We start from the raw sequence: 15,000 nt of genomic DNA, 5'->3' as shown, positions 1-15,000 counted from the left end.
AATTGTGAAATGATTCTCTTTAATTGTGATATGATTCTCTTTAATTTTGATATGATTCTCTTTAATTGTGAAATGATTCTCTTTAATTGTGATATGATTCTCTATAATTGTGATATGATTCTCTTTAATTGTGATATGATTCTCTATAATTGTGATATGATTCTCTATAATTGTGATATGATTCTCTTTAATTGTGATATGATTCTCTATAATTGTGATATGATTCTCTTTAATTTTGATATGATTCTCTTTAATTTTGATAATCGTATAATCGTGATATGATTCTTTATAATTTTCTTGAAATACATTTTACTATTACTTAAAGGTGCAGTGAGAATGACAGATCTATAACTCACATTTCTATATGACTTGCTTGTACTAAATGGCAATGGCCATTACAGCATTGTAATACCATTATAGAGGCAAATACAGGACTGTAATAGAGGCCAATACAGGACTGAAATACCATTATAGAGGCCAATACAGGACTGAAATACCATTATAGAGGCCAATACAGGACTGAAATACCATTATAGAGGCCAATACAGGACTGTAATAGAGGCCAATACAGGACTGAAATACCATTATAGAGGCCAATACAGGACTGAAATACCATTATAGAGGCCAATACAGGACTGAAATACCATTATAGAGGCCAATACAGGACTGAAATACCATTATAGAGGCCAATACAGGACTGTAATACCATTATAGAGTCCAATACAGGACTGTAATACCATTATAGAGGCCAATGCAGGACTGAAATACCATTATAGAGGCCAATACAGGACTGTAATACCGTAATAGAGGCCAATATAGGACTGTTATACTGTAATAGAGGCCAATATAGGACTGTAATACCGTAATAGAGGCCAATACAGGACTGAAATACCGTAGATACAATACACCACAGAAAGTAGGACAAACAACAACAAGTAGGACACAAACAGACAAAAAGCAGGCAGGAGAAAAGTAGCAGAGAGATGCATGATCACAATATTTAGACTCTAAACTTTAGAGGGTCTCAGACACAACCCTCATCACAGCACCCTATTCCCTATATAGTACACTACTTTAGACCAGAGCCCTATGGAACCCTATTCCCTATATAGTACACTACTTTAGACCAGAGCCCTATGGAACCCTATTCCCTATATAGTACACTACTTTAGACCAGAGCCCTATGGCACCCTATTCCCTATGTAGTGCACTACTTTAGACCAGAACCCTATGGCACCCTATTCCCTATATAGTGCACTACTTTAGACCAGAGCCCTATGGAACCCTATTCCCTATATAGTGCACTACTTTAGACCAGAGCCCTATGGAACCCTATTCCCTATGTAGTGCACTACTTTAAACCAGAGCCCTATGGCACCCTATACCCTATTTAGTGCACTACTTTAGACCAGAGCCCTATGGCACCCTATACCCTATGTAGTGCACTACTTTAGACCAGAGCCCTATGGAACCCTATTCCCTATGTAGTGCACTACTTTAAACCAGGGCCCTATGGCACCCTATTCCCTATGTAGTACACTACTTTAAACCAGGGCCCAATGGGCTCTGAAGAGAATAGGGGGCCCTTTGGGATTCAACACTAACCATGTCTGTTTTATCTCCGTCATCATGTCGTTTCTCCACTGTTTGTCTCCGCTGCAATCAACCAATCAGACATGACAGTCAAGGCCAGTGGGCAGGTTGAAAAGGCTGGATTTGACATTTTGGGGTTTTATACTTTATAAAAATACAGTGTAGTTTCACTTTGGAGGAACAGCAAGTTACTGTAGGGCACACACACATTCACACACACATTCACACACACACACACACACACACACACACACACACACACACACACTCACTCACTCACTCACTCACTCACTCACTCACTCACTCACTCACTCACTCACTCACTCACTCACTCACTCACACACACACACTCACTCACTCACTCACTCACTCACTCACTCACTCACTCACTCACTCACTCACTCACTCACTCACTCACTCACTCACTCACACACACACACACACACACACACACACACACACACACACACACACACACACACACACACACACACACACACACACACACACACACTCACTCACACACTGTGTGTTACGGCCACTAAGTCTTAGCTCTGTGTTGCTGTACTGCCTCTGGGACAACTCTTAAATACATAACAGCTAACTGCTGTCTGCTGAGCTGACTGGTATTTATAGTGGGACTCTATTTAGGTAGAGGAAACACTATTGGTCACGCAGGCCTCATTGACAATTCAGAACTCACAGGCGGCATCTCGAATGCACCCTATTCCCTATATAGCGCACTACTTTAGACCAGAGCCCTATGGCATCCTATTCCCTATTTAGTGCACTACTTTAGACCAGAGCCCTATGGCACCCTATTCCCTATATAGTGCACTACTTTAGACCAGAGCCCTATGGGATCCTATTCCCTATATAGTACACTACTTTAGACCAGAGCCCTATGGCACCCTATTCCCTATATAGAGTGCATTACTTTAAACCAGAGCCCTATGGCACCCTATTCCCTATTTAGTGCACTACTTTAGACCAGAACCCTATGGCACCCTATTCCCTATTTAGTCCACTACTTTAGACCAGAACCCTATGGCACCCTATTCCTTACACTGTAAAGGGGTTACTGTGAATATGACAGGTAGACTAGTGGTTAGAGGAGGCTGGTAGTCTAGTGTTTAGGTTAGGCAGGTAGTCTCGTGGTTAGAGTAGGCCGGTAGTCTAGTGGTTAGAGGAGGCAGGTAGTCTAGTGGTTAGAAGAGGCAGGTAGTCTCGTGGTTAGAGGAGGCAGGTAGTCTAGTGTTTAGAGTAGACAGGTAGTCTAGTGGTTAGAGGAGGCAGGTAGTCTAGTGGTTAGAGGAGGCAGGTAGTCTAGTGGTTAGAGTAGGCAGGTAGTCTAGTGGTTAGAGGAGGCAGGTAGTCTAGTGGTTAGATGAGGCAGGTAGTCTAGTGTTTAGAGTAGACAGGTAGTCTAGTGGTTAGAGGAGGCAGGTAGTCTAGTGTTTAGAGGAAGCAGGTAGTCTAGTGGTTAGAGGAGGCAGGTAGTCTAGTGGTTAGAGGAGGAAGGTAGTCTAGTGGTTAGAGGAAACAGGTAGTCTAGTGGTTATAGGAGGCAGGTAGTCTAGTGGTTAGAGGAGGCAGGTAGTCTAGTGGTTAGAGGAGACAGGTAGTCTAGTGGTTAGAGGAGACAGGTAGTCTAGTGGTTAGAGGGGGCAGGTAGTCTAGTGGTTAGAGGAGACAGGTAGTCTAGTGGTTAGAGGAGGCAGGTAGTCTAGTGGTTAGAGGAGACAGGTAGTCTAGTGGTTATAGGAGGCAGGTAGTCTAGTGGTTAGAGGAGGCAGGTAGTCTAGTGGTTAGAGGAGGCAGGTAGTCTAGTGGTTAGAGGAGGCAGGTAGCCTAGTGGTTAGAGGAGACAGGTAGTCTAGTGGTTAGAGGAGACAGGTAGTCTAGTAGTTAGAGGAGACAGGTAGTCTCGTGGTTAGAGGAGACAGGTAGCCTAGTGGTTAGAGGAGGCAGGTAGTCTAGTGGTTAGAGGAGACAGGTAGCCTAGTGGTTAGAGGAGGCAGGTAGCCTAGTGGTTAGAGGAGACAGGTAGCCTAGTGGTTAGAGGAGGCAGGTAGTCTAGTGGTTAGAGGAGACAGGTAGCCTAGTGGTTAGAGGAGACAGGTAGTCTAGTGGTTAGAGGAGACAGGTAGTCTAGTGGTTAGAGGAGACAGGTAGCCTAGTGGTTAGAGGAGGCAGGTAGTCTAGTGGTTAGAGGAGACAGGTAGTCTAGTGGTTAGAGGAGACAGGTAGCCTAGTGGTTAGAGGAGGCAGGTAGTCTAGTGGTTAGAGGAGACAGGTAGTCTAGTGGTTAGAGGAGGCAGGTAGTCTAGTGGTTAGAGGAGACAGGTAGTCTAGTGGTTAGAGGAGACAGGTAGTCTAGTGGTTAGAGGAGGCAGGTAGTCTAGTGGTTAGAGGAGGCATGTAGTCTAGTGGTTAGAGGAGGCAGGTAGTCAGGTAGTCTAGTGGTTAGAGGAGGCAGGTAGTCAGGTAGTCTAGTGGTTAGAGGAGGCAGGTAGCGTTTTTTCTAAACATTAGGAGACGAAAATAACACTTTTTGACATATGCAGACAGACCACAACTTGCTTTTTTAAAAATCGGCATGCTATTCTAGATTTAACTGGAAAAACTTGGGGCTTTAAAGTGTCAAAACCAAATGTAGTAATACACTTAGTTGAGATAGAGCAGAGGAAAAATATGCATCGTACGTTCAAATCATTTTATAAGCAGCGAAAAGCCCAACTGCCAATTCATCTGCGAGTGGTTTCATCGCACATGAAACAAAATCAAAACACAGGACAGATGTTGGAGGAGAAACCACATTTAAAGCTTTTGTCACAAACTGCCATTTTTCAAATGATTGGGGCACATCTATTAAAGAAAGTGGATTGTAACGATTGGGCGAAAGCATAAGGAAATATTTAACCAGCCAATTATAGCCAATTAACTTTGATCACAATGACTGCGTTTGGAATGTCTCAGTCACTCTACTCCTTCGGTTGTCAGAGGGAGTACAAACAATTTCTCTCTCTCTCCCCTCTCTCCCCTCTCTCTCCCCTCTCTCTCCTCTCCGTGCCCCCTCTCTAACTCTCTCTCTCTCTCCTCTCTATCTCTCTCTCCATAGGATTCTCTCGCTCTCTCTCTCTATAGCATTCTCTCTCTCTATAGCATTCTCTCTCTCTATAGCATTCTCTCTCTCTCTATAGCATTCTCTCTCTATAGCATTCTCTCTCTCTCCATAGCATTCTCTCTCTCCCTATAGCATTCTCTCTCTCTCTATAGCATTCTCTCTCTCTCTATAGCATTATCTCTCTCTCCATAGCATTCTCTCTCTCTCTATAGCATTCTCTCTCTCTCTATAGCATTCTATCTCTCTATAGCATTCTCTCTCTCTCTATAGCATTCTCTCTCTCTCTATAGCATTCTCTCTCTCTCCATAGCATTCTCTCTCTCTCTCTATAGCATTCTCTCTCTCTCTATAGCATTCTCTCTCTCCATATAGCATTCTCTCTCTCTCTATAGCATTCTCTCTCTCTCTATAGCATTCTCTCTCTCTCTATAGCATTCTCTTTCTCCCCATGGCCCCCTCTCTCTCTCTCTCGCTCTCCCTCTCTCCCCCCTCTCTCTCCATTGCCTTCTCTTTCTCTCCATGGCCACCTCTCTCTGGCCATCTCTCTCTGCCCCACTCTATCTCCCCCCTCTCTCTCCATTGCCTTCTCTTTCTCTCCATGGCCACCTCTCTCTGGCCATCTCTCTCTGCCCCACTCTATCTCCCCCCTCTCTCTCCATTGCCTTCTCTTTCTCTCCATGGCCACCTCTCTCTGGCCATCTCTCTCTGCCCCACTCTATCTCCCCCCTCTCTCTCCATTGCCTTCTCTTTCTCTCCATGGCCACCTCTCTCTGGCCATCTCTCTCTGCCCCCTCTCTCTCTCCCTTCTCTCTTCATTGCATTCCCTTTCTCTCTCTGGCCATCTCTCTGTGGCTATCTCTCTCTGCCCCCCTCTCTCTCTCCCTTCTCTCTCCATTGCATTCCCTTTCTCTCCATGGCCACCTCTCTCTGGCCATCTCTCTCTGCCCCCCTCTCTCTCTCCCTTCTCTCTTCATTGCATTCCCTTTCTCTCTCTGGCCATCTCTCTGTGGCTATCTCTCTCTGCCCCCTCTCTCTCTCCCTTCTCTCTCCATTGCATTCCCTTTCTCTCCATGGCCATCTCTCTCTGCCCCCCTCTCTCTTCTTCCGTCATTTTTCTCTTCTTCTCCAGAACATGCTGGAGACTAATAAGGTTTGGCAGACTGTTCTCAGCTCTCCACACACTTAAAAATCAAACAAAACATTTCCTCTGCTGTGCTGAGAGGAGAGGTGAGCCGAGAGCAGTAGTGGCCGGTTGTAACTAAGTATGATGGCTGGGCCAAGCTGTGTCTGGCCGGTTGTAACTAAGTCTGATGGCTGGGCCAAGCTGTGTCTGGCCGGTTGTAACTAAGTCTGATGGCTGGGCCAAGCTGTGTCTGGCCGGTTGTAACTAAGTCTGATGGCTGGGCCAAGCTGTGTCTGGCCGGTTGTAACTAAGTCTGATGGCTGGGCCAAGCTGTGTCTGGCCGGTTGTAACTAAGTCTGATGGCTGGGCCAAGCTGTGTCTGGCCGGTCGTAACTAAGTCTGATGGCTGGGCCAAGCTGTGTCTGGCTGTTTGAAAACTAAGTTTGTGTAGATACGTCTGTGTAGCTAAGTCTGTGTAGATAAGTCTGTGTAGATAAGTCTGTGTAGATAAGTCTGTGTAGATAGGTCTGTGTAGATAAGTCTGTGTAGATAGGTCTGTGTAGATAGGTCTGTGTAGATAAGTCTGTGTAGATAGGTCTGTGTAGATACGTCTGTGTAGCTAAGTCTGTGTAGATAAGTCTGTATAGATAAGTCTGTGTAGATAAGTCTGTGTAGATAAGTCTGTGTAGATAGGTCTGTGTAGATAAGTCTGTGTAGATAAGTCTGTGTAGATAGGTCTGTGTAGATAGGTCTGTGTAGATACGTCTGTGTAGCTAAGTCTGTGTAGATAAGTCTGTGTAGATAAGTCTGTGTAGATAAGTCTGTGTAGATAAGTCTGTGTAGATAGGTCTGTGTAGATACGTCTGTGTAGATAAGTCTGTGTAGATAAGTCTGTGTAGATAAGTCTGTGTAGATACGTATGTGTAGATAAGTCTGTGTAGATACGTCTGTGTAGATAGGTCTGTGTAGATAGGTCTGTGTAGATACGTCTGTGTAGATAGGTCTGTGTAGATAGGTCTGTGTAGATAGGTCTGTGTAGATAGGTCTGTGTAGATAGGTCTGTGTAGGTCTACGGTTAGGTCTGTGTAGATAAGTCTGTGTAGATAGGTCTGTGTAGATACGTCTGTGTATATAAGTCTGTGTAGATAGGTCTGTGTAGATAGGTCTGTGTAGATAGGTCTGTGTAGTTAGGTCTGTGTAGATAGGTCTGTGTAGATAGGTCTGTGTAGATAGGTCTGTGTAGATAGGTCTGTGTAGATAGGTCTGTGTAGATATGTCTGTGTAGATAGGTCTGTGTAGATAGGTCTGTGTAGATAGGTCTGTGTAGGTAGGTCTGTGTAGATAGGTCTATGTAGATAGGTCTGTGTAGATATGTCTGTGTAGATAGGTCTATGTAGATAGGTCTGTGTAGATTACATTTACATTACATTTACATTACATTTACATTTAAGTCATTTAGCAGACGCTTTTATCCAGAGCGACTTACAAATTGGTGCATTCACCTTATGACATCCAGTGGAACAGCCACTTTACAATAGTGCATCTAAATCTTTTAGGGGGGGGGGGGGTGAGAAGGATTACTTATCCTATCCTAGTTCATTTGGATCTTGTGTGTAATTGACCAATGAATTAATCTTCATGTTAAACTCTCTCTCTCTCTCCAGGGATGGAGCAGACAGACAGACAGACACTCAGAAACCAACGCCCCCTCTAAACTCTCCTGCCTTCCCTTATCCTTGTACCCAGCGGCAGATTTGACACCAACTCTGCATGAATCAGACGGGGGACGTGGGACGGGGGGACGTGGGACGGAGGGACGGGGGACGGGGCGTGGGGACGGGGGACGGGGGGCGTGGGACGGGGACGTGGGACGGGGGACGGGGGCGTGGGACGGGGGACGGGGACATGGGACAGGGGGACGGGGGCGTGGGAAGGGGGGACCGGGGACTTGGGACGGGGACGGGGGGGACGTGGGACGGGGGGGACGTGGGACGGGGAGAGATTTCATGCCATGACTGAAGAGTTGGCGGACAGCGACACCAGGCACGCAGCATGACAGAACAGACAGAACGGCTCCAGAAACACTAGAGCCTGACAAATTGCCCAAGTCGTTATGAGGGGGAGGCTAGAGTAAGGGTATGGGGGCATAGAGAAGGGGGTGGGGGCATAGAGAAGGGGGCGGGGGCATAGAGAAGGGGGTGGGGGCATAGAGAAGGGGGTGTGGGGCATAGAGAAGGGGGTGGGGGGCATAGAGAAGGGGTTGGGGCGCATAGACAAGGGGGTGGGGGGCATAGAGAAGGGTGTCAGGGGGCATAGAGAAGGGGGTGGTGGGCATAGAGAAGGGGGTGGGGGGCATAGAGAAGGGGGTGGGGGCATAGAGAAGGGGGCGGGGGGCATAGAGTAAGGGGGTGGGGTGCATAGAGAAGGGGGTGGGGGCATAGAGAAGGGGGTAGGGGGCATAGAGAAGGGGGTAGGGGGGCATAGAGAAGGGGGTAGGGGGCATAGAGAAGGGGGTAGGGGGCATAGAGAAGGGGGTGGGGGGCATAGAGAAGGGGGCGGGGGGCATAGAGTAAGGGGTGGGGTGCATAGAGAAGGGGGTGGGGGCATAGAGAAGGGGAGTAGGGGGCATAGAGAAGGAGGGCGGGGGGCATAGAGAAGGGGGGGGGGGCATAGAGAAGGGGGTAGGGGGCATAGAGAAGGGGGTAGGGGGCATAGAGTAAGGGGGTGGGGTGCAAGGGGGGATGAGAAACTGAGAGACTGACAGCACTTGTAAAATTCCTAGTGTCCCCTGGGCTCCGTGATAATAGTTTACCACTGTGGAACTGGAAACTGAGAAATGGGCTCAACGGGGCTCCCCACTATTAAACCCCGGGAGTCGACTGACACACACCGGCCCGTCAATCTAAGTTACACAAACACAACAATCCCCATCAAAATCAGTCAGATGAAGACAGAGATAATTATTATTATTATATATTATTATTATTTTTTACATTGGATGCGTCTCAATCCACCACATCCGCCAGCGTCTCACTTCCTCATCTGCGTTGTCAAGGTGACGGAGTTTTAAGACCGGATGTTCGTCCGGAACATGAGACAACATTCTATCTTACTGACGGGGGGGTCAACGTCTTCCCGGCCGTCCCGAACGGTTTGACCTACTGACCGACCCCGTAAAGACGGTAATGCTTAACGCCTCCACTCTTAACGGACCCTGGTGCGTTGATTTAAATAAAATAAAAATGTTACACACAGTTTTACACGACACAGGAACGTCTCGTACCTCCAAGTCGTTGAAGAATAAGTGAGAGTCTGCCAAGTTAAAGATCATCTCCTCCATCCTCAGTCCCAGTGACACAGACGTCGGGGGATCCTGGAGATGAGAGAAAACCACGGATAGAATCAATATGGAATGTCATAAAACTATACTACAGGATACAGATACAGTAGAACAACAAATATGATATAATTACATGTGCTACGTGTAAATAACAACATAAATCAAGCGATGCGTTGGTAATGTGCTGCTTGTCCTTGTCGTGTTGTCGCTGATGGTTTATATTGGTCTGGTGCGATCCCATTTCTCCTTGGAGTTTTAATAAACTACTCTCTTATCTTCTACTAAACATGGTACAGGATCTAAGTGAACAAAAATACGACAGAAACGTAAAAAAAAAAAAAAAAAAAAAAAACACAAAACGATATATAAGTAATAACAAAATAATAACGAAATTATTGTCAATAATTCATGTCTCTTCAAGCATTCAATTATCGACACTTTTAACACAGATGGAAGTGTCTTATATTCTAGAACACTTTTAACACAGATGGAATTGTCTTATATTCTAGAATACTTTTAACACAGATGGAATTGTCTTATATTCTAGAACACTTTTAACACAGATGGAATTGTCTTATATTCTAGAACACTTTTAACACAGATGGAATTGTCTTATATTCTAGAACACTTTTAACACAGATGGAATTGTCATATATGCTAGAACACTTTTAACACAGATGGAATTGTCTTATATTCTAGAACACTTTTAACACAGATGGAATTGTCTTATATTCTAGAACACTTTTAACACAGATGGAATTGTCTTATATTCCAGAACACTCTGACCTCATAGAGACAAGAAGACAGAATGAAAGTTCTGGGCTTTTTGCTGTTTTTTACGATCTTACAGACAGACGACATTAGCAGTCAGAGAGGAAGGAGTGTTGAAGCAAAGCAGTAGAAGTGTGACCAGTCTTATAAGGGGGGTGTGACCAGTCTTATAAGGGGGGTGTGACCAGTCTTATAAGGGGGGTGACCAGTCTTATAAGGGGGGTGTGTGTGACCAGTCTTATAGGGGGTGACCAGTCTTATAGGGGGTGACCAGTCTTATAGGGGGTGACCAGTCTTATAAGGGGGTGACCAGTCTTATAGGGGGTGGCCAGTCTTATAGGGGGGTGACCAGTCTTATAAGGGGGGTGACCAGTCTTATAGGGGGGTGACCAGTCTTATAGGGGGGTGACCAGTCTTATAAGGGGGGTGACCAGTCTTATAGGGGGTGACCAGTCTTATAGGGGGGGGTGTGACCAGTCTTATAAGGGGGTGTGTGACCAGTCTTATAAGGGGGTGTGACCAGTCTTATAAGGGGTGTGACCAGTCTTATAAGGGGGGTGACCAGTCTTATAGGGGGGTGACCAGTCTTATAGGGGGGGGGTGACCAGTCTTATAGGGGGGTGTGACCAGTCTTATAAGGGGGTGTGTGACCAGTCTTATAAGGGGGGTGTGACCAGTCTTATAAGGGGGTGTGACCAGTCTTATAAGGGGGGTGTGACCAGTCTTATAAGGGGGTGTGTGACCAGTCTTATAAGGGGGTGTGTGACCAGTCTTATAAGGGGGTGTGACCAGTCTTATAGGGGGGTGTGACCAGTCTTATAAGGGGGTGTGTGACCAGTCTTATAGGGGGTGTGACCAGTCTTATAAGGGGGTGTGACCAGTCTTATAAGGGGGTGTGTGACCAGTCTTATAAGGGGGGTGTGTGACCAGTCTTATAGGGGGGGGGGGTGTGACCAGTCTTATAGGGGGGTGTGACCAGTCTTATAGGGGGTGTGTGACCAGTCTTATAGGGGGTGTGTGACCAGTCTTATAGGGGGTGTGTGACCAGTCTTATAAGGGGGTGTGTGACCAGTCTTATAAGGGGGGTGTGTGACCAGTCTTATAAGGGGGTGTGTGACCAGTCTTATAGGGGGTGTGACCAGTCTTATAGGGGGTGTGTGGCCAGTCTTATAAGGGGGTGTGTGACCCGCCTTATAAGGGGGGTGTGTGACCAGTCTTATAAGGGGGTGTGTGACCAGTCTTATAAGGGGGTGTGTGACCAGTCCTATAGGGGGGTGTGACCAGTCTTATAAGGGGGTGTGTGACCAGTCTTATAAGGGGGGTGTGACCAGTCTTATAAGGGGGTGTGTGACCAGTCTTATAAGGGGGTGTGTGACCAGTCTTATAAGGGGGTGTGTGACCAGTCTCATAAGGGGGTGTGACCAGTCTTATAAGGGGGTGTGTGACCAGTCTTATAAGGGGGTGTGTGACCAGTCTTATAGGGGGGTGACCAGTCTCATAAGGGGGGTGACCAGTCTTATAAGGGGTGTGTGACCAGTCTTATAAGGGGGTGTGTGACCAGTCTTATAAGGGGTGTGTGACCAGTCTTATAAGGGGGTGTGACCAGTCTTATAAGGGGGTGTGTGACCAGTCTTATAGGGGGGTGTGACCAGTCTTATAAGGGGGGTGTGTGACCAGTCTTATAAGGGGGTGTGTGACCAGTCTTATAAGGGGGGTGTGTGACCAGTCTCATAAGGGGGTGTGACCAGTCTTATAGGGGGTGACCAGTCTCATAAGGGGGGTGTGACCAGTCTTATAAGGGGGTGTGTGACCAGTCTTATAAGGGGGTGCGTGACCAGTCTTATAAGGGGGTGTGACCAGTCTTATAAGGGGGTGTGTGACGTGTGTGACCAGTCTTATAAGGGGGGTCGATTCAGACGAGGACCATGAAGGTAACCTTCTGTTAATTAATGCATCATCAGACTGGCTGCTGTAAAGACCACAGTGTTGCCGATTCCTGTCTGTCGGTCTTGTCTGTCTGTCTGTCTGTCTGTCTGTCTGTCTGTCTGTCTGTCTGTCTGTCTGTCTGTCTGTCTGTCTGTCTGTCTGTCTGTCTGTCTGTACAAAGGCAACAGAGACCTGGGCTGTAAATAGTTGATGATCTGAGATGTGGTTGTGCACACCTCTGTTGTACTGAGCTGTTATTAGTCTGTTTGTGGTCCGTCTGTTTAACTTACACAGTTGTTGTCCTTCTCCTTTTTTTGACCTCTCTCATCGACGAGCAGTTTTCTCCCAAAGCCCCCCCCCCCCACCTACTGGTTTGTTGTTGGTATGTCTCACCATTCTTGGTAAACTCTAGCTAATGTGGTGCGTGAAAAAGCCCAGGAGGCCGTTTCTGAGATACTGGAACCGGCACGTGCCTGGCACCGACGATCGTACCGCAAGTCTCTTAGGTCACTTGTTTACTCCATACTAACGTTCAATGGAACAGTAACTGAATGTCTCCATGCCTGTCTGCCTGCTTTATATAACAAGTCACGTGACTCACTGTCGGTAGGAGCGATCCATTTTAGTAAACGGGGGTGGTGTACCTAATGATCTAGACGATGAGTGTGCACATCTGCTTTAAATAACAAGTCACGTGACTCACTGTCTGTACGAGCGATCCATTTTCGCGAACGGGGGTGGTGTACCTAATAATCTGGCCACCGAGTCTACACATTGACCACTCTGAGGTGTGGAGTAATACCATTACATTGTTAAAATGATGATAATGCCCTTTCAGTGTAAAAGCTGTTTGAAAAGACTGGCTGGGTGGAGTTTTGGTCTGCCCGGTGACATCACCTGGCGATAAACATGTTAATCAACCAATAAGAAAGAGAGTTCCAAACCTCTCTGCCAATAACAGCTAGTTTTCATTTTCCCCCTCCCCACTCAGACAGCTCCCAGATGTTCATAGCAAAATTCTTGACTGACAAATTGGTCTTTTTCCATTAAAATATATATATATATATATATATTTTTACAATTTTAATGGAAAACATTCACAGTAAGGTACTTAATTGTTACCCAGAAATAATTTGATATTGAGATAAAAAAAATAGATACATTGGACCTTTCATCTTTTTCTGTCTCTGACCATACTGGTTCATCCTGTCTACCTGTCTCTGACCATACTGGTTCATCATGTCTACCTGTCTCTGACCATACGGGTTCATCCTGTCTACCTGTCTCTGACCATACTGGTTCATCCTGTCTACCTGTCTCTGACCATACTGGTTCATCCTGTCTACCTGTCTCTGACCATACGGGTTCATCCTGTCTACCTGTCTCTGACCATACTGGTTCATCCTGTCTACCTGTCTCTGACCATACTGGTTCATCCTGTCTACCTGTCTCTGACCATACTGGTTCATCCTGTCTACCTGTCTCTGACCATACTGGTTCATCCTGTCTACCTGTCTCTGACCATACTGGTTCATCCTGTCTACCTGTCTCTGACCATACTGGTTCATCCTGTCTACCTGTCTCTGACCATACTGGTTCATCCTGTCTACCTGTCTCTGACCATACTGGTTCATCCTGTCTACCTGTCTCTGACCATACTGGTTCATCCTGTCTACCTGTCTCTGACCATACTGGTTCATCCTGTCTACCTGTCTCTGACCATACTGGTTCATCCTGTCTACCTGTCTCTGACCATACTGGTTCATCCTGTCTACCTGTCTCTGACCATACTGGTTCATCCTGTCTACCTGTCTCTGACCATACTGGTTCATCCTGTCTACCTGTCTCTGACCATACTGGTTCATCCTGTCTACCTGTCTCTGACCATACTGGTTCATCCTGTCTACCTGTCTCTGACCATACTGGTGCATCCTGTCTACCTGTCTCTGACCATACTGGTTCATCCTGTTTACCTGTCTCTGACCATACTGGTTCATCCTGTCTACATGTCTCTGACCATACGGGTTCATCCTGTCTACCTGTCTCTGACCATACTGGTTCATCCTGTCTACCTGTCTCTGACCATACTGGTTCATCCTGTCTACCTGTCTCTGACCATACTGGTTCATCCTGTCTACCTGTCTCTGACCATACGGGTTCATCCTGTCTACCTGTCTCTGACCATACTGGTTCATCCTGTCTACCTGTCTCTGACCATACTGGTTCATCCTGTCTACCTGTCTCTGACCATACTGGTTCATCCTGTCTACCTGTCTCTGACCATACTGGTTCATCCTGTCTACCTGTCTCTGACCATACTGGTTCATACTGTCTACCTGTCTCTGACCATACTGGTTCATCCTGTCTACCTGTCTCTGACCATACGGGTTCATCCTGTCTACCTGTCTCTGACCATACTGGTTCATCCTGTCTACCTGTCTCTGACCATACTGGTTCATCCTGTCTACCTGTCTCTGACCATACTGGTTCATCCTGTCTACCTGTCTCTGACCATACTGGTTCATCCTGTCTACCTGTCTCTGACCATACTGGTTCATCTTGTCTACCTGTCTCTGACCATACAGGTTCATCCTGTCTACATGTCTCTGACCATACTGGTTCATCCTGTCTACCTGTCTCTGACCATACTGGTTCATCCTGTCTACCTGTCTCTGACCATACTGGTTCATCCTGTCTACCTGTCTCTGACCATACTGGTTCATCCTGTCTACCTGTCTCTGACCATACTGGTTCATCCTGTGTGCCCACTCCTTTCTTCTTCCTATATTGGATGACTACCATCACACCTAAAAAAAACACTTTTTACTGAATTTGTAGCCAAAAATGCATATATTACATTTTATTACATTTTACCAGATAAATCTCTCTCTCTCTTTCTCTCTTCTCTCTCGCTCTCTCTCTCTCTCTCTCTCTCTCTCTCTCTCTCTCTCTCTCTCTCTCTCTCTCTCTCTCCCTCTCTCTCTCTCTCTCTTCTCTCTCTCTCTCTCTCGCTCTCGCTCTCGCTCTCTCTCTCTCTCTTTCTCTCTCCCTTTTGTCTTTCACTACGCTTGGATAAATTGGAAACTTGATTTAACGCAGACATCGATTATTTCAAACCAG

At 46.5% G+C, this 15,000-nt stretch overlaps 1 protein-coding gene and 1 long non-coding RNA gene across 16 annotated transcripts in view; one reads left to right on the top strand and one right to left on the bottom strand.

Annotated features, from left to right (window-relative positions):
• eya1 (EYA transcriptional coactivator and phosphatase 1) overlaps nt 1-15,000 on the bottom strand; it is a 152,913-nt gene that overhangs the window by 49,511 nt on the left and 88,402 nt on the right. For all 15 annotated transcript variants that reach the window (XM_052498894.1, XM_052498923.1, XM_052498931.1 and 12 more), the window contains one exon: nt 9,127-9,216. In XM_052498894.1, coding sequence (XP_052354854.1) covers nt 9,127-9,216 — 90 coding nt within the window. The remainder of the gene's footprint in view (nt 1-9,126; nt 9,217-15,000) is intronic.
• LOC127916642 (uncharacterized) lies at nt 3,201-4,626 on the top strand. Its single transcript, XR_008095415.1, has 3 exons — nt 3,201-3,289; nt 3,490-3,514; nt 3,690-4,626. It is a non-coding gene; the product is annotated as an uncharacterized LOC127916642 (long non-coding RNA).

This window comes from Oncorhynchus keta, chromosome 4 (assembly GCF_023373465.1).
Source record: "Oncorhynchus keta strain PuntledgeMale-10-30-2019 chromosome 4, Oket_V2, whole genome shotgun sequence".
Lineage (NCBI taxonomy): Eukaryota > Metazoa > Chordata > Actinopteri > Salmoniformes > Salmonidae > Oncorhynchus > Oncorhynchus keta.
The sequence above is the reverse complement of the archived record's forward strand: the minus strand, read 5'-3'. Positions and strand labels throughout refer to the sequence as shown.